Source organism: Lepidochelys olivacea (assembly GCF_965140295.1).
Source record: "Lepidochelys olivacea isolate rLepOli2 genome assembly, chromosome: 6".
NCBI classification, from domain to species: domain Eukaryota; kingdom Metazoa; phylum Chordata; order Testudines; family Cheloniidae; genus Lepidochelys; species Lepidochelys olivacea.
The window spans coordinates 99388733-99408717 of NC_140416.1; the positions used below are offsets into that span (position 1 = coordinate 99388733).

General features: G+C 43.6%; 1 protein-coding gene across 1 annotated transcript in view; it reads left to right on the forward strand.

Annotated features, from left to right (window-relative positions):
• The window catches only part of RIN3 (Ras and Rab interactor 3), a 110526-nt gene that overhangs the window by 65246 nt on the left and 25295 nt on the right, over window positions 1-19985 (forward strand). The window contains exons 5-7 of the mRNA XM_084630175.1: window positions 1100-1191; window positions 9380-10858; window positions 13868-14176. Of these exons, the coding sequence (XP_084486301.1) occupies window positions 1100-1191; window positions 9380-10858; window positions 13868-14176 (1880 nt within the window). The remainder of the gene's footprint in view (window positions 1-1099; window positions 1192-9379; window positions 10859-13867; window positions 14177-19985) is intronic.

Here is a 19985-nt window from a genome sequence, read left to right on the forward strand (position 1 = left end):
TAAAGCCATGCAGACCCAGCTCTTCACTGTCTTGTTAATTTTATTATTGACTTTGAAGGGCCTTGTTAGGATGGGGAGTAGGGAGAGACCGTATAGCAAATTATTGTTAGACAAGGAGCAAACCTAAACAATTTGTAGCGATCCCAAAAGCATAATTACCATAGAACTCAGAGTGAAGGTTTATTTCAGTGGAATCCAGCTAACACCCGTCACATTTTCCTTATAAAAATTCTACACCTTCCAAAACCCCAAATGTTAGGAAGTCTAGGAATAGATGACTCATGAATGCAGCCAGTTTCCCACTGCCCAGATGATCCTTCACCAGGCACTGTCTGTCACATCACTCAGTGTAGCCAGACCCTACTCCATAATCCTACTTTGCTATTTAGAATCTAAAATATGTTAAGCTCTGATTTTATGTAAAGGAGGGAGGCGGAGTAGGAAGAGATGAGAAAAGTGATAGAGGAAAGTCTGTTACCCCAAGATAATTCGAATTATAAGTATTAATTCATAACTTTGTACATACTTATTATTCTTTATTATTTGTACTGCAGTAGCACCTAGGAGCCCCTACTAATGGGCCAGGCCCCCCCTGTGCTAGGAACTGTACAAATACAGAACAAAAAGATGGTCCCTGCTCCAAAGAACCCAGTCTAAGTACTGAAGTGCTAGAGGGGATTAGATTAGGTGACACTTGCGGTTCCTTCTAATACTATGATTCTATCATAGCACTTTCCATCCAAAGGTCTCTTTGTGTTTTACAAACATTACAAGCATTTAGCCTCACAGTGGCCCAGTGGGGGTGGGTATCCTTATCCCTCCTTTAGCATGGAAGAAACCAAGATGAAGCCACCAGCTTGGCCCAAAGCAGCCTCACTGGGGCTGAGAATCTGCTTGAGACCAGAGTAATCTCAGCCAGTGGATCTTGCAGCTTTCCTTGTCTAAGCTTGGGGATTGCACTGGTGACTTTAGTGGCATTAAGGGCCCTCCACACCTGGCAGAACAGAGCTAGAATTGCTAGCAAATCAGATCTCTACAATCAAATGGCAAAACTCTGAGTTCCTAATGGTTGGGTTTTTTGCTTTATTTATTTTCACAGGGATTTGCTGCCCTTCACACTCAGGCTTCCCCAAGCAATACTGGAGGCCAATAGCTTTGCAGACCTCGAAACCATTGCTAGCCTGGGGATAGGTAAGTCTTTTATGAAACAGCTTGAGCTTTACGCAAGCTCACGAGAACCTAGTAGCTTCAAAGCAGTTGAGGGTTGTCATGGCTGGTGGATAAGAGAGGCAGTACAACTGCTTTGTGCTGCTCTCAGAACAGGTAGAGAAGCCTAAATGCAGGGGAGATGAATTTTCTTTTCTTTTATACAGACACACTAAAAAGGGGCACCTGTCCAGGACCTGTAGGTGCCCAGGGTATAATGTAGAAATACCCACACTAAAGGACACTCCAACATAACAAATGTGCATCAGTGCCATTCAGCATAACGGGCAAATATTCAAAATAACTGGCAATCCAGGCAAATGAAAAGCTAAAACCACCCTCACATTCCAGCAGTTCATCACCTCACAATCTTTTCCCTGTTCTCAAGTGATTGGGGGGGAAAGACCTATGAGCTGTGAAACCTCTATATTTGGATTAATCTCACAGGACTCATGGAAAATGCAATGACTACTGTGGATGGGTCACTCACCAAGTGGTAGAGCTGATCTGCTTTTGATTACTTGGGTCAAGTTCAGCTGGGACAGAATCTTCAGAAGATTGGGTATTTTTGACTACATGACCCACCTTCAAACTAGTGATCCACTGCCACCTTAAATGGTGCCATTCTGAAAAATGTCATTTGGAGGATATCAGATCAGTGCCAATTTGCTGATTAAGCACCATCTTCATTTATGTTGATGTATAAAGCTGACCTGCTTTCATTACTTCGCCCTGGAGTTGAGCCTTGGTGGCTTCAAGGTGCATGAATTCAGTGCTCTCCAAGTAACGTAAGAATGGCCATACTGGGTCAGACCAAAGCTCCATCCAGCCCAGTATCCTGTCTACCGACAGTGGCCAATGCCAGGTGCCCCAGAGGGAGTGAACCTAACAGGTAATGATCAAGTGATCTCTCTCCTGCCATCCATTTCCACCCGCTGACAAACAGGCTAGGGACATCATTCCTTGTTATACAAATAAAATAAAAACTAGCAGAATCTTATTAAAGGGGAAAAGGCAAAATGCCACATTTATTGTGAATACAGAAAGAATTATAGTAAGCAGTTAGTTATAACATTATATAGCTATAACATTCCATTCAATTTCATATTTATTCACACACACACACACAGACACACACAGGTTCTGCAAGGTTGTTATCATAGTTACCAGCCTTAGAGTTGCTCATGCCAAGCTACTGGCCAGGTGGCCTGGACATGAGGAGGGAGCAAAGCCTTGTCAGATGCTCATCTGATGCTCCTGGAAGTTGGTTTGCAGAATTAGACCCCAAAGTTCTCACTTTCTAGAGTCCATTTTTATAGGAATTTCTTCCTACGCCAGTCTATGGGAATTGCTTCATCATGCTGTTGCTGAATCAATCAGCAGATGGCACATTCCTAATGGCTCTGTGCTGCCAGATGTTATCTTGTTGTTTGGTTCTCCCATCCTTGAGGCTGTTGGGTGGAGTCCAGTCTGCCCTCTGGGGGTCCTCTGGTTATTTCCACTTGACGCCTTCTTCAGCCAATGGACACTGGATTCTTAGGCTGGCACCTCCCTGATCATTCAGTTATTATCCACACCAAGCATCCATCCACATACATCCTCTAGCTCTATTTTAATCACAATTGTTAACAAAGCGAGATGAATACAACAAAAGGGCGGGAAGTCTCTGGGTGCTGTTTCTGTTGTTACAGAGTATTGCTTTGAGTCTCTCTCTGTGTGAGTAGTTGTTGTTACAAAGAATTGCTTTGAGAACGGACTCTATCTTAGAATGTACTAACACAATTAGCAGCTTGCAAGTTTCACACAGAGAAGGAGAGAAACAGTACCAAAAACCAAGAGACCTCTTAATTAGTAATACTCTGGAATTTAAACTATGGGGAATCAAACTCATTTGTGATTTTAATACTGAACTTCTTTAATATGGCCTTACCCATCCTGGCTAATAGCCATTAATGGACTTAACCTCCATGAATTTATCCAGTTCTCTTTTAAACCCTGTTATAGTCCTAGCCTTCACAACCTCCTCAGGCAAGGAGTTCCACAGGTTGACTGTGCGCTGTGTGAAAAAGAACTTCCTTTTATTTGTTTTAAACCTGCTGCCCATTAATTTTATTTGGTGGCCCCTAGTTCTTATATTATGGGAACAAGTAAATAACTTTTCCTTATTCACTTTCTCCACACCACTCATGATTTTATATACCTCTATCATATCCCCCCTTAGTCTCCTCTTTTCCAAGCTGAAAAGTCCGAGCCTCTTTAATCTCTCCTCATATGGGACCCGTTCCAAACCCCTAATCATTTTAGTTGCCCTTCTTGGAACCTTTTCTAATGTCAGTATATCTTTTTTGAGATGAGGAGACCACATTTGTATGCAGTATTCAACTGATCAACCCAAAAAATTAGGTGTCTAGCGTAACACAGATTTTTATTATGACTCTCCCATCTCTACTTGCTGCTGTAAATGATTGTTCAAAATCTTAGTGCCCTAGATAATAACTGTACACGTGCACTTTGCTCATTTTGTTTCCCCACTAAGTTCTGTGTTCTGTTAACTGAACTAGGCCTCTGGCTTAAGCCACTCTGATTCCTTACCACTAAACCCACTCCTGTTACGTCAAATGTTGCATCCAACAACCAGCTCTAACACTAGTTTCCTGTTCAACTTTTCTTCTGCTCTTTTAACCAGATGAGCTTTGACTTTTCTTTGAGATTACACCTGTAGCTTCTTTTATATCCATGGTGAAGCCAGTGTCTGATATGTTTAACCGAGTGATGTAAACCTTGTTTGCTCAGCTACTATACTCAGCAAGATAGTTTCTCCCGTTGTTTTTTTCTGCATGAACTAATGTAGCAGAAAAATTATGTTTTCTTGGTGCTTTCTGTCAAATAAATATATCTATGAATGCTTTATTCTGCAAACAATATTTGTAATGGTGTCCCATTACAACATCCAGTGGAAGGAACTGCAGTCAAGATATCCTGAAATCTGTGTTAAGCTAATTTGTCATTAATGCTATAGAATCACTTGGGAGTTTTCCCATCTGTTTTTTAATATTCTGCATTATATTTCCAAGTAGGGCTGGGAAAAACCCACCAGTTTCAAATCATACCAGCTTTGATGAATTTAGCCAGCAGGTTCACTCAAGTTTCAGGATCCCCTATTATTGCTTTAAGTTTTGCTTTTGTCCAAACTCCCTTGGCTCTGGGTATCCAACCAATACTGAATGCTCAGAAAATGCTATTTTGCAGCTCAAAGTTATAACAAAAAATAAAATTTCACCTACATTTTCAAAAGTGGCTTGTGATTTTTGGGAGCCACAATTTTTGGGAGCCGATCCTGAGACACTGTAAGGACCTTGATTTTCCAGAGGGCAGGTACTCAGCAGCTTCTGAAAATGAGGCCTCTTTCAAACTGTCTCAAGTTGGGCACCCAGAAACAGAAGCAGCCAAAATTAGTAGCTGCTTTTCAAAAAAGCAAGCTGAGGTCTTTTTCTTCCTCTTCTTTCCACTGTGATGACGGCAATAGTGAGATGGCATTTGAACGTGTGTACTGGATCCCAGTGAAGTTTCTGAAGACAAAGAACATCCTGCAGTATACAGTTGTCCTAGAAGGGATGCTAAATCTCCAGAGCTCCATGACATCTTAGCAAGGTCAAAGAGAATGAAATATTTAGGATTGGGTTTCTTTCTTTTTAAAACAAAATCTAATCTGTACAGACAGATTGTGCTAGAAACAGCCACCTTTTTGTCTTCCAGAAGGAAAGCTGGCATCGCTTGAAAGTCTATTATGTCAATTTCCACTTCCTCCAAAAGTGTTATATATTCTCCTGGGACAGAAATTAGATGTCCCACTGCAAGCTAGATTGCCCTTTTCAGGATCTGGTTATTACACAAAGGGTCAAAGATTATAAGGTGTAGAGCACTGAAATGTGGTTTTAAAAGAGTGGATTCATCAAAAAAAGAATCCCCCTTTAACTGACGCATCACTGAAAAGACAGAGGAAAATCCAGCCCTTCCAGATGTGTTTCCAGATGTGCAGCGCAGACCCACTTGGCAGCAGGCTGTGGGTGGGAAGGTGTAGGTTTATGGGTGTGCCAGGAGAGAGGAGTGGGAGCAGATCATCCTATTCTTTCTTCAGTGGGAGGGAATATTTATTGCCCCGGAACAGCTTCTAGGAGGCAGCTGTGTGTAGCCCTCAGTTACTTTGGGAAAAGAATTCCTCCCCCATTTTAACTCCAGGCATCTGCCCAGTGCCCTGTCAGGCTATTCAGCTTGGGTCTGAGCTCTGGGTTTTCTGCATAGTGAGTCATCTTTTTTATTTTACTGAGAAAAATCATCATCTTCCCCTTTCATAGGCATGACGTGCCTGTCACTTCCTCAACCCACAAGATGCTGTAACTCCATCCCGCTACCTAGATAAGCAAATTCCACTGCGCTGCATTTGCTGACGTGCGGTGGAGTTAAACAATTTAAGGAGAACTGTGCCCCATTTGCTATTGTGGGAAGCAGGGTATTAGACTAGGTGATGCCAAATGAATGGTCATGTTCTTGCAGTTGTTAGTTTAATTTGTTCTCAAACAGTTCAACTGCCCCCAACAATGTGTGTTTGTTTATTTCAAGCAGACATGTCCAGTTCATCATCATCTCTCCCATGGCAGGAAATCACATTATGAAGTGACTGTAGTCTCAGCTTTCCTGAGTAAGAAAATACTGTGACATGCTTATAAACCAAAATTTGTCCTAGACAACAGCCCAGTCCTTGATGGGCTAAAGCAGCACTTGATCCTGTTTGCAGTAGGTTTTGAGGGTCCCCGTAGAGGACCAAAAGCATCACTGTAAGAAACAGTGCTGCAGACGGGAGGTACCAGAGAGTTAAGAGCAGCACATGACAAATGGGAAGAAAGAACAATTACATTTTAGCACTGGTGCGGCTACATCATGTGTGCAAGCCTGATGGTGGCTGAAGTTGCCTCAGGTGAAATCAAAGGAGTTACTGTGGCGTGAAAGTGGGGTTGGGCAGGGGTGAACCAGCCCTCAGATACTGAAACTCAAAATGAACTCAGGTTTCAGAGTAACAGCCGTGTTAGTCTGTATTCGCAAAAAGAAAAGGAGTACTTGTGGCACCTTAGAGACTAACCAATTTATTTGAGCATGAGCTTTCGTGAAGTGAGCTGTAGCTCACGAAAGCTTATGCTCAAATAAATTGGTTAGTCTCTAAAATGAACTCGAGCTATTTCATTGATTCGTGGCCAAAGGCTCTTCTGTTCCACCCTCAGCTGATGCTTAAGGGTTTATGCTGGTGTAACTGAGAGGAGGCTTTGGCCCTCAGAATTTACCACTGAGGGTACAGGACTGAAAGCTTTGTGGAAGGCATAGCTCCTGGGAGCAGTCACATCAATGGGACTTAGAATCATAGAATATCAGGGTTGGAAGGGACCTCAGGAGGTCATCTAGTCCAACCCCCTGCTCAAAGCAGGACCAGTCCCCAATTTTTGCCCCATATCCCTAAATGACCCCCTCAAGGATTGAACTCACAACCCTGGGTTTAGCAGGCCAAAGCTCAAACCACTGAGCTATCCCTCCCCCCCACTTCTCCTGGCAGAATGAGCATTGTGTCTGATAGCAAGTGTTTGCAGGATCCATGCCCCAGGCCATTGCTTCCATTCCTAGAATGGCCAGTTGGCTTCCCTTGCTGAAACGCAGAGATGTGCCTTGTGCACTGGGAGTGTGCAAGGAGCACCGGTTCGATGGTTAGGGGTCCTGGCTGGGTAATATAAGATGTATGGATCTCCATTCTAAACTACTGTGTACAGCAGAGGCGGTGCTAACCCATTGGGGGCCCTAAGCAGGAATATTTCCCCTCCCCCTCCCAACACATAATATAAAGTGAATAGGGGGGCCCCCTTGAACTGCTTGGGGACCTAAGCAATTGCTTAGACTACTTAAGCTCTGGTATCTAGCTATCCTCTACCTCTGTGTTTCCTATCATGCCTTTGGGTTGCGTGTTGGATTCTTGAGTGCATAGGCCATACAGTGGGTGCCCTCACAAAAAAGTGTCATTTTTTCCTTAGATCAATAGACAGGGGATTTGCAGTAGTCCCTGTGCTTCATAATACTTCCTATAGGGCAGTGTTTTTCCCAAACTTGGGACGCCACTTGTTCAGGGAAAGCCCCAGCGGGCCGGGCCGGTTTGTTTACCTGCTGTGTCCTCAGATTTGGCTGATCGCGGCTCCCACTGGCCGCAGTTCGCTGTGCCCGGCCAATGGGGGCTGCAGGAAGTGGCAGCCAGTATGTCCCTCTGCCTGCGCCACTTCCCGCAGCTCCCGTTGGCCTGGAGCAAATTAATTCCAATTCAGCAGTCTCTCGCTGGAGTCTGTTTTCGAAGTTTTTTTGTTGAAGAATAGTCACTTTTAGATCAGAAATCGAGTGACCAGAGAGATTGAAGAGTTCTCCGACTGGTTTATGAATGTTATAATTCTTGACATCTGATTTGTGTCCATTTATTCTTTTACGTAGAGACTGTCCAATTTGGCCAATGTACATGGCAGAGGGGCATTGCTGGCACATGATGGCATATATCACATTGGTAGATGTGCAGGTGAACAAGCCTCTGATAGTGTGGCTGATGTGATTAGGCCCTGTGATGGTGTCCCCTGAATAGATATGTGAGCACAATTGGCAACGGGCTTTGTTGCAAGGATAGGTTCCTGGGTTAGTGGTTCTGTTGTGTGGTGTGTAGTTGCTGGTGAGTATTTGCTTCAGGTTGGGGGGCTGTCTGTAGGAAAGGACTGGCCTGTCTCCCAAGATCTGTGAGAGGGATGGGTCATCCTTCAGGATAGGTTGTAGATCCTTGATAATGCGTTGGAGAGGTTTTAGTTGGGGGCTGAAGGTGATGGCTAGTGGCGTTCTGTTATTTTCTTTGTTGGGCCTGTCCTGTAGTAGGTGACTTCTGGGTACTCTTCTGGCTCTGTCAATCTGTTTCTTCACTTCCGCAGGTGGGTATTGTAGTTGTAAGAATGCTTGATAGCGATCTTGTAGGTGTTTGTCTCTGTCTGAGGGGTTGGAGCAAATGCGGTTGTATCGTAGAGCTTGGCTGTAGACAATGGATCGTGTGGTGTGTCCAGGTGGAAGCTGGAGGCATGTAGGTAGGAGTAGCGGTCAGTAGGTTTCCGGTATAGGGTGGTATACAAACACTTACTGAAGACAGGTTTTCAGTGTGCCAAAGTCACTTGCATCTGAAACAATGGCTTCTCTGCCAGTCAGGTGTAGGTGACATTGAAATATTTTAACTGTTCTCTGATACTTTGGTCTAACGCCTTAAAGCAATACACATAATTCTCCAGGCTCTGTTTTGTTTCCATGAGCTGCAGTGGCACAGCTGAGCAGAGAGCCAGTTTCAATGCAAGATTCAAAGAGGGATCAGGCATTCTATGCATAACTGGAATACCCGAGTTATAATACTTAATGCTAACAACAGCTTGCGAAAGGGATAGGAATCTACATGCTTCAGGGTTTAGCTAATCTTCAACTGTTGGAGACTAGGATAAAACCAAATGCATGGGGCAGATTATGCCACATGTGCAGGGTTCTTATACTTTCCCCTGAAACAGCAGGTGCTGGCCACTGTCAGGATACCGGACTGTTTGGACATGGGTCTGATCCAGTCTGATCCTATGCTCCAGCTCTCCGAGTCTTGGCCCCTTGGCAATGATGGAATTAGAGTAGCTGGTGGTCTGCTCTAACTTCTGCCCTGGAGTAGGGAAACTCGGCTCCACCATGCCCAGCCTCCGCCCATCCCTGTCATGCCCCCTCCTTCCTTAGTTATCTAAGGTTACGGGTATATTTTGAGGACAATGACCACAGTAGGGGGCATACCTACTTTATTTTAATTGCTTCTATTGCCTTCAGACTTAGCAATGGACAAACCGCATCAGGTCAATGGTTCTTGTTGGATGAGCTTCTGACAGTTGGACTGTGAACAGTTTTCTAGTGAAATTTCTGTTTTTTTCCTAGCTGCATCTGAGTTTGAACCCCGAAGAGGGTTGGGTCCAGTGTGGATTTGGGGTTTGTGAAGTTTGCATCACTTCTTTTGATACAAAGTAGTTTTCTCATATCCTGTCAGACATGATAATGTTCTCTCAGGGCATTGTCTCATTCTGTTATTTTTTTACAGGCTTCTGGGACTCCTCTTTGAACCACAGAAGAACAGGAGGGGGGATTTCCCAGCCTGTGAAAGACTCTGCCCTCAGAACTGCCCAGGCGAACAATCTAAGGTCTAGCCAACAGTTTGCAAGTAGCACAAACCACTGTTCATGTGAAATTGAGCTGTCAATAGGAAATGACAAGCTGTGGTTTGTGAATCCTATTTTTATAGAGGAGTGCAGCAATCCTCTTCCTCCGGATGTACCTCCTTACAAGAGCTCCAGTGCAAGCGCTGATCACTGTAGTGCAACCACACCAAATCCTAAGAGGTCTCCTCACCGTCCCCCTCCACCTCCTTCTCTTCCTCACAGTCAAGTTCTGAAGCCACCTGAAAAGCTATCTAAGGATTCCATGACTGCCTGTGAAGAGGACCAGCTGCTTCTTCAGCAACTGAGGAAGAGCACTAAGGAAATGAAAATTGAGGGCAGTAAAGATAAGGAAGAAAAGGGAAAAGAACCCTACTCATCCAGTGCCCCATCATCAGCCGTCCCTCAGAAATGTGCTCTTCCCTCCATACCTCCGAGGAGGCGGCCATCTGAAAGAGCTTCAGAAGAGGGCTGCCTTGGTAAGCCTGGAAAATGTGAAATGCAGAAAGGGGAACAGACACAAGAAGAACGGGATGTTCGTACAGAAAGCAATGATCCTCAGTGCAAAAAGGCAGTAAAAATGCCTGTTGTGGTTACTGAGAGAGCCACATCAGAGTGCCAGAAAGCAAAGCCCAAAGCTGCAGAAAAAGAGAACTTGACTGCGCTACAGAGGAAGCCCATGGCAATCGTAAAGATGCCCCCTGTCCCACCACCAAGAAAGAAGAGGATTTCTCGGCTGCTGACTGCTTCCAGCTCCTGCAACTCGAAACAAATAAACATTGCAGAACCAGACACACACAATGCACAGTCTTCAGCCAAGGATAGCCCACAGCCAGGAGGTGATGCCACCTGCCAACACACTCAGGATGAATCAGATGCTAGCTGTAAATCTGTTAGCTCATCTGAACTTAAAGGTTCTCATACCTCGCTGGACTGTCCAGGAAGTAATGCAGTAGCTCAGACCTCTGCTTCTGAGCCTGATTCTTACTCCACAAGCAGTACGGAGGATGACCTAGAGCAACTGAGCAGCCCTTCCATTAAAAAGACACATTCTGTAATCTTGGGCAAGGCCAAGCACAGGCTTTCCTTTGTAAGCCTAACGAACGTCTTCACAGTCTTCTTATCTGCTGACAGAAAGCTGCAGAAGAAGATTGTAGAGCTGTCACAGGACAAGGACTCTTACTTTGGCAATTTGGTGCAGGACTATAAAGTGTACAGCTTAGAGATGATGGCAAAACAGAGTTCCAGCACAGAGATGCTACAAGAAATTCGAATGATGATGACTCAGCTGAAGAGTTATTTAATACAAAGTACAGAGCTGAAATCTCTCGTAGATCCATCTGTTTATAAAGAAGAACAATTAGGTAATGCCCACGTTTTACTCTTTTCAGGGGGAGGATTTCTAGAAGTTTGGGGGTAATGGTGACACGGAGAAAAGTTTTTCCTTATAAAATTGTTAGATGCCTGATGAAATGTAAATGCTGTGGGCTAAAGCTGCTCTCAGATTGGCTGCATTCAGGGTAGCAGTATTAAAACTCTGGAGACCAATAAAAAAACTCAAACAAAATTGCTTTGAGAGAGATTCAACTGACCAAGCATAATCTTTCTTAAGCTCTACAAAAAGCTCTGTCTGCAGCTACAAGGTCCACAAAGCAGATCTCTGCTACAAAGTTCTGCTCTTTGTGGACCTCCATGTCTTGAGAAGGTCCAGTCAAAGTAAAACATGGAGTGAAGCTCTGGAAGCAAAATTTTGCCCCACCTCTGACATCCATTTCAGGTATTAGCAGCTGAACATTAGCTGGGAAAGGCAAGGTCATGGTTTGTTTTCAAAGGCAGAAACCATGAATTCTTGCTCCATGCGCCACAACTAGTAAGAACACTGGAGCTGCACTGGCAGCCCTAACCCCAAAATACAGCGCTCGCCTCATGTTTACCTCAATCACAGCTTCTGTTCAAGGGGAATAACTTTGTTAACAATACAGAGATTTTAATTTAAAATTTCTGGAGAATATTGTGCCAGTGGCCTTTGTACAAAGATCTGCAGTAGTTTAGAGCTTATTTGTGGGAACAGTACAAAGAGCTGTAAAATCCTTCTCATTCAAATATGTGCAGATGCAAAATCACACACCGTATTTCTTTGCTGTGACACTTAGTGGAAGGCCTGCTGGCTACCCTGAGAACTGGAGCATTGCTTTAAGAAGCACCTATGTTGTAATGTTATCTTGGTTTTTAATCACTCCTGATCTGCATATCTGGACAGGTCATGAGTCTGTTTATTCAGTACCCCCAGGCATAGGAATTCACCTATGAGAAGGAAAGTGGAAACACCAATCCCTCCTTGCATAAGGCATTTGACTTGATACCATTTAATGGTGACTGACATGTCCTTCAGTCCTGTCTTTCTTTCTCTCTCTCTCTCTGGACATCTAGCCTATACTTCCCCAAATGTCAAAGCTTTGATGCTGCAAAAGCTAAAATCCAGGGTTGCAGGCAGACTAATGAACATCAGCAAATTATATTCATTGTTAAGACAGACCTTGAAGTGAATAAACAGACCAAAACCCAACCGTATAGTAGATGGTGACTGAGGGCTTGTCTTCACTGCTAAAAAAGATGTGGGTTTTTTCCTTTTTTTGTTTTTTTTTTTGTTTTGTTTTTACCTCAGTGTAATTAGCACATGTGAGCTATCTCAAAAACACACTGAAGACAAGGCATGTTAGTTTTACCATGAGGTAAATTTTGTGAGGTCAGCCCCAGGCAAAGACATAGGTTGAACTCAGCGAGTATACCTTGTGGTAAAACTAAAGTGCCTGGTCTTCACTGTGTTTTTACCTCAGGATAGCTTGCAAGCATTAGTTACCCTGCAGTAAAAGCCACAGCTTTTTTAGAAGTAAAGACAAACCCTGAATTCCATGAGTTCTGGTGTATGGCTACCATTCTCCAAATGCTGGCTCCATTGTGGGTTATTCCTGTAGAGGAAGCTGAAAACGGTGTAAGTTTTCACTGCCTGAGATTTCTTCTTTCCACTGTGAGAGTGGTTTACATGTAGCACCATCACCTTCAGAACAGTCACAGACGTCATCTTAAATAACCCACGCATCCCCTGAGTTTCATCAGAGGCTAGGACCATCAAATGGAGGCTGTGGGCCTCTATCCTGCCTCAGAGCTCCACCTGAGCTCCTCTGTTCCTTTGTCTGCAGGGTCCCCACTGGTCACTGCCCTGGAACCCCCATCTTTGGAGATGGGGAGAGGTTCAGAGCGTGGAGAGTTACCTGCTTGAGTTAATGCTCACTTAGAGGAGGAATCTGTTTGTTATGGCTGGAAATGCAATGCTGCAGAAACAGAACTCCCTTCTTCCATGCCTCCCCCCACTCGTGGTTGGATGATGGGCTCTATTCCTTCAGACCAGCGAGAGGAGGATTTGACCCAAAGTCAGCAAACTCCGTTAAACTTGGCCAGGGATAGCTCTATTGAGGGCAGTGGGGATTTCCATGGGAAAAGTTTTCAGACTCCAATTCTTCTCCAGACTAGCCGCTCATGCACACAGATTAATTGTCTCCCATGTAACCTGTAGTAGATTCTTTAAAAGAGCTGCACGTCATGCCCATAAACATAACTGCCATATTTTCATTGCTCTCTGTCTGAGCGGCTGCACTCTTCTGCAGTGCCATTGAACCGTATTATTGAAGTAGGCAACAGGCATAATGCAGTTTCCTGTAGTTTCTCAAGCTTGCTGTCGTCTGGGTGTTTTTTTTTCTCCTGTTGAATGTTAAGCAAGTGTTAGGAAATAGACTTCATGGGCCATATTCATAGATAACATAAAATGTGGTGTAAATTACTACATATCAGTAAGTTAGTGTAACCTACACAACAAGGGTCTAGAAAAGCAGAGTTGTTAGAGGAAAAGCAACCAAGAGCGGTGTGGGAAAGTGGGGTTCTGCTTTCCTTTACACTTCCCCTTAGTTGGCCATCCTGTTACGGGATAGTAATGCACTTGTAAAATGTGTGTCACACTACTGCTTCTGGTTAATGGAGTTACTCCTTTAGTTCAACTGGTAGAAGTCTAGTTTTGATACTGTGCTCTGGTTCAAACCCTGCCCATGACCTGTGGTGGATATAGTTACACCTCCTCCACCAACTTCTGCCCCTTTGATATGTAGATTACCTATGGCACACCTACTGAATGCCAACTTGACGCAAATGACACTACTTGACCAACTGCATTTATTTGCACCCCACTTATAACTGACATGGCCCAGGTTCTTGCATGGGAGCTGCGCTAGGTTGGTCTAGGGATGCATCTGTGCTACTAAGTTAATTTTTTTTTCCATGGATCCCCTGTTCTCTTATTCTCCTCTCCCCTTCCTATGCAGAGGTGATTGTTGAGTCAGCGTTGTACAAATGTGTCCTGAAACCTTTAAAAGATGCCATCGATTCCTACTTAAGGGAAATCCACAACAAAGATGGATCCTTACAGCTGCTGAAAGAGAACCAGTTGGTCATACAGAACACAACCACCACTGACCTGGGTGTCACCACCAGCGTGCCTGAAACTGTTGTGCTGGAAAAAATCCTTCACAAGTTTACAACCATGCACAAGTCCTACTCCCCAGAGAAGAAGATTAGCACCCTGCTGAAATCCTGCAAACTCATCTATGACTCCATGGCTCAGGGAAACCCAGGTACAGTAGAGATCTATTAAAACATTTGCTCTCCCTGTCCACTTCATCTCTGCTTTGCTCTTTTCATGGCTATGGTGCACAAGGAACTAAGGGGTTTGTTGCAGTTCCATGGAAAGAATTTGGTTTGATAGTGAACTTGGTGGCTAGTATGTTTACCATAACTCTTTCATGAGGTATGTTTAGACTTAATCAGTTAATGTTTGCGAAGTACTCTGAGATGCTCAAATAGAACATGTTATAAGATGTACACCAAGTGAGTCAATGTTCTTTGAATCAAATCACTGATAACGGGGTCCATGACTATAAGCTTCATTGATCATCATGTCTGTCCTGCACAACATTCAAGTGCTTCCTCTTGGCCCTCAGGAGTCTGCTGTAAGGGGATCCAGCTGTTGGATTCCATGTATTTTAAGCCTCTGGAATCTAAATGGAGCCTGGGCACTGGCACTGTCTTAGGGCCTCTTGGCACACTCTTGAAGTACAGATCTTCTATGTGGTGCAATGTCCAGTCTCTGGAAGCACTGACCCCTCAGACTTCCCCCATTGCTCTTTCTTTAATAGAACAGGATACACAGAGATCTGTACAAAAATAATAAACCCTGCATGCATTTCTCTGCCTCAGTTTCCTCATAATTCCAGACCATTCCTTGGGCTGGGGTTAGGGTCCCCTAGCACCATTCAGGGATCTTCTGTTGCAGTGCATGACTTGGGTTCTGAAACATGGGTTCTCCCCCAGTTTGCCTACTCTGACCTTGATTGATCTGTCCCCTTCTTCTCTCCTTTCCAAACTTCCTGTGTGGTTCCATGTGAGTCTTCCTTTTATAACCTCCTGTTTTGTCATCTCTGTCTCTTTGTCCTGCGTGGGAAAGTTACACTCTCTTCACTTCCTCACGCCTTTCAGACAAGAGGACGAAGTATTTTCTCCCAGCAAGAGCAAACCCATTGTCCCAAAGAGCTAGTTGTTGCATACTAGCAGCTCACCATTGTCCCTCGTTTGGGAGGTACATGTTGAAAGGTTTGTCAGCAATGGTGGATACAGAGAGACATTCATGATACTGCAATTTTCATAGTAACAACTGCATAATAATTTCATAACAACCACCAGAATATTTAAGTTGTCCAGACAGATTTCCTAAATTGTCAGAAGTATTCATATAGCTCTCCCTAAACTCCCAAAGTCCTGTCCCACAATGCACTGGACTAAGTGTAAAACCTGAGAAGGGTTCTCTGGGGAACATCTCTTGGGTTTTGTCTTTCCAAAACCTTGGCTGGAATGTGCAGAGGGTGCGCCCAGGACATTGTGTAGGTGCAAAGTGTTAATATTGTTTGTTACTATTTCATGATTGCTTCAGTAGGCTTAGAAAACCATTATTGCACTTCTCTAGTGTATCTGTCCTATCAAGACAGACTTTAAATGTAATAAAATATATTTGGACACATTGTGGTGGAATACACAGCACTGTACATTAAGAAAATCCATCATCATTTTACTCTTAAAAACACATTTTGAATTGACTGGCCGAAGTGTTAACCCTAAGTGCCACATATCTGGCATAATCTCCATGTGATTCTTGTGCATTGCTTCTCAGATATAACTAGAGCTATGCGAAATTCAGAATTTCTGTCTCACAGGCCATTCTGATATTTCAACATTTGTTTTTGCCTCAAAGATCAAAAATTCAAAATTTGTCATGGAATGGAAATTTTGAAAATATTTGATTTGAAAATGTTGAAACATTTTGTTTTAAGATTTTTAATCAAAACAAGACACAACATTTTGACATTCCTGAAACTGAAGTGTTTCATTTTGGTTTGTTGAACTGGAATTTCAAATCAGTTCTACAAAACATTTACACTGTATTTCCCAGTTCAGCTCATTGCCTCATGGGAGCTGTAGTTTCAAAAACTGATGGTCCCATTATCCCCAGGGACTAGGTCCCTGGCTGGAATATATCTCCCATAATGCACCCAGATTCATGTGGCTCCCATAATATGTCATACAGCAGGTCAGAGGGAAATCCATGTTGCATTATAACAGATATAATCCTCCAGGGAGTCTAGTCCATAGAAGAGACTTGGGGTCTAAACTACAACTTCCATAAGGCAATGAGCTGATTGGGAAAGGCAGTTTAATGTTTTGTAGTACTGATTCTGATCTAGGCATTTTTGGGCTAGCTCAACAAAACAAAATATTCCAATTCATGTCAAACCTACCTGAAACAAAATATTTCATTTTGATTTTCCTAACAGCAATTCAACATTTTTTGGCAAAAATTTTGCTGAAACTGCATTTTCCGTCAAAAAATCATTCCAGTGGAAAATTCCCAAACAGCTCTAGTCATAAATTTAACGAAGTGCTTTAGGCTATTCAGAACCAGATTTCACTGTGCTGGGAATTCTCTTTATCCTCCTAATCACCCAGAGAATAGGAACCCATCCCTCTCATTCTTTCAGCCAGCTTCAAGTCCAGGCAGTATTCTTCACATAGGAAGAGTACACTCTGTGCTCAGCTTCCTGTATAATTATCTGCACTTCATTAAGCTCCTTTTGCTCATCACTGAATCAGTAAGTTCCCATCTCTTCCAATTGCAGAGCAGATGGAGTCCCAATCCAACCTTTCCCTGTGCCAAAAAGACAAAGGTCTAGCTGTGACAAGAATGGTAACTGTAGAATAACAGTAACTAATTACACTATCTGGTGTGACTGCCCCAGCTGGCTGCATTTCCTTTGTGCTAATTCAGGGACAAGTCAGGCCTGAGAATCTACCTAATATTTCAAGATAAAACACAATTACACCAAGGTCCACCTGATTTTGTCATAACCCTGCAAAACTGCCAATTTCTTAAGTTTTTGATGCACTTACAAGGTTGCATTAAAACTAGAGATGAGCCCAGAGAGGAACACATTATATGTCTCCAGACTTTGCAGTGGGGAATTCAAACCAGAACTCTAAAGCTTCACACCTGTGAAGTCTGGGGAAGTTTGGAAGCAAATCCGGTAGCTGAGGTTTACCTCTACCAAAACCCAGGCCAGGGCACTTTTATGTGTTTTTTCAGCTGGATTGTGATAATTTCACAGAGCTGTAATCAAAACCAAGATAGAACCCCTATATGCATGGTAAGAGAGGAATGTGTAAGCCCAAGGTAGGAGGCCAGTATAGACAGCTCAGTTTTAACCACGCTGAATTCCCAGTTTCTTAAGATGAGATTTCAGTGTATACATAGGTCAGCCCAGCCTGACTTAGAAGTTTCATGACCCTTTCAACATTCATGGCAGTAATTCTAAAAACTGTGAATCCCCATTCCTTATTTGTTCATAAAAATCAACAACAACCTAGGGCAGTTCCTAATTATTCCTCAAGTTATAACTGCAGAGCAGAAATGTAGTGTCTCCAGCTTTCTCACTGCTGAAGCAAGGAAAACAAATGTGTGAGGTGGAAGTAGGGGGGTGTGTCCTGGCAGAAAATGTTGCTCAGCCCACATATATGCAGACTTGTCAGAGAGTTTTAACCCGATGTCAAAAGTTTAACTTGAACATACACAATAAAAATGCATAGTAAGTTTGCTGTAGTTAAATTCCCCAAAGCCCTACTTGCTATGTTTAGAATTTAAACACAATGGGATAGATCCTCATCTGGTGAAAACTGGAATAGCTCCCTTGACTTTAAGTCAAGGGAGCTATGGAGCTGATCCACTATTTTCAGACTAGTACAAGGAATAGCTAAGACAAGATCCATCTTCCTTGCCCATTACTTTAACCTTACCACCCTGTGAAGAGGCAGGGCTCACCGCTGAAGCAACTCCTTGTGGCCTGGCATGGTGTACTGGTTTTCCTCCCTCTGGCACCCCTTGCCATGGCCGTGCTGGTCCTCTGGTGGTCCACCCTTTCTCATGCCTCATCTCACCAACCAGGTCATGATTTAAGGCCATCCCTTCTGGGGTAATAGAAAGTCCAACAAACCAGTGTCCAAGACCTTGTATAGTGACTTCAGCCCCAATTCTGGGCCTGTGGTCTTCACTCCCTTTTCTCAGGGCTCTCTGTCATCCTTGTCCCCTCCTGCAGCCTCATGCCACCATACCAGTGGCTGGTAGGGGAACCCAGGCCTGCCCACTACACCACAATCCAGCCGTGACAACTGCTTGCTGTTGCCTTCCTTTGGTTCTTCCTACCCAGCCTTTCTCAGGCCTTCTCTCCTGCTGCCACCTCTGTAGGGTCACCCTTCTGTCATGGCTGGTGCACTCCAGGACCTTCCTTGGAATCCCTCAACAAAACACCAAACTGAAAAGCACAGGCTTAAAACCTCTTCTGCCCTTTTTGGGCTTGATCTTTCATGCCTCCACTGGACGCCTCCCAGGGCTCTCTCCCTGTAAATTCAGTTCCTGCTGTTTTGTCAGGCCTTCCCACCAGAGCCTGCTCCACTCTGCTGTCTCTCCCCTAGCCTCCTGCCACACTTTTCTATTCAGGAGAGGATCCCAGGACCAACTGTTCCCCTTGACTTCTTCCATGATCCTCCCAGTCTCTTCCCTCTCTAGGGTGGACTGATTTAAATGAGGGTGATTTTAAATAATGATTTAAATAATTGATTTGAATCAACTTTTCTATTTGTATTTCAGTTATTTTCTAAAGAAAGGTACTTTCTCATTGGTCAATATAATTGCTAAAACATGTTGACATACAACTAGATAGACCCTTTACACTAGATTTGGTACATCTTTTTGCTACCTAGTGAGATCACATGATGGAGTCTCCTTGAGTCAGAGGCCAGGTCCCAATGCCTGTGATGACTTTGCCAGTCTCTTGCCCCCAGTAGCACAGTTCCTAGGCCCCTCACAGGATCAAGCACTTAATACTGTACATGGCCTGTTCTGCCATATTTATAAAGCTTGACCTTGAAAGTTAATTTTTCCCCCTCCGATTCATTCTTTATATAGAAAAGCAGCCTTTAGCTTCAAGATAGGCTCATAGCATCAGTATATTTCTTAAATGTGTTAAGAGATTATAATAAGTTTAGGCCTTAACATATTTTGTATTAAATTCAGATTTCATGTTAAACAGGTTTATGTTTAAAAAGAAAATCTTATTATCGTTTAAATAATAAAATAAAGCAATCTGAATTAAACTAAAAACCCCTGAAATTAAAAAATTGGATTTTTTATTTTTTTTTAAAAATACTAAATGATTTTTATCTATCCTGCCCTGCTCTAGTCCCAAAGAATAACTGCAGCCTCCTTTTGCTCTCAACTTCTTCTGTTTATAGTCCTCTCCCAGCACCTGCTCAGCTGGGCCTCATTCTCAGTTAAGCCTGTACAATTCTCCAGGCACAGCTCTGTATGTCAATTGGCCTCCTAGGCCCATTCCGAACCTGTGTGGGGTACACACACCCTCTTCCTTGAATCTCTCTGTTGGCTCCCCCAGTTTTATAGCATCAAGGTCACGCTTCTCGTTCGCATTTCCCAGGCCCTCCACAATTCTGCCCCTCCTTACTTGTCTGCTCTTGTGTCTCATCATGTCCTCCCTACCTCCTCCACTCCACCCACATGCCTTCTCTACCCATTTTTCAGCTTCCTGAGCAAGCATCTCTGCACCTTTTACTCTGACCTTTATGCACAGAACTGATCCATCGGGCCACTACCCTCTCCTCCTCCAAATTCCTCCTCCAAGATGCACCTCTGCTACAATGCTGGTGAGAAATCAGCCAATTAATTATGGCTAGGTCTATTTATATCAATTTTTTTACAAATTGCACGTCTACATGTGTGTATATATCACTGTACTCCTCTGCCTCCCCGCCTTCACATCTCACTGGTCA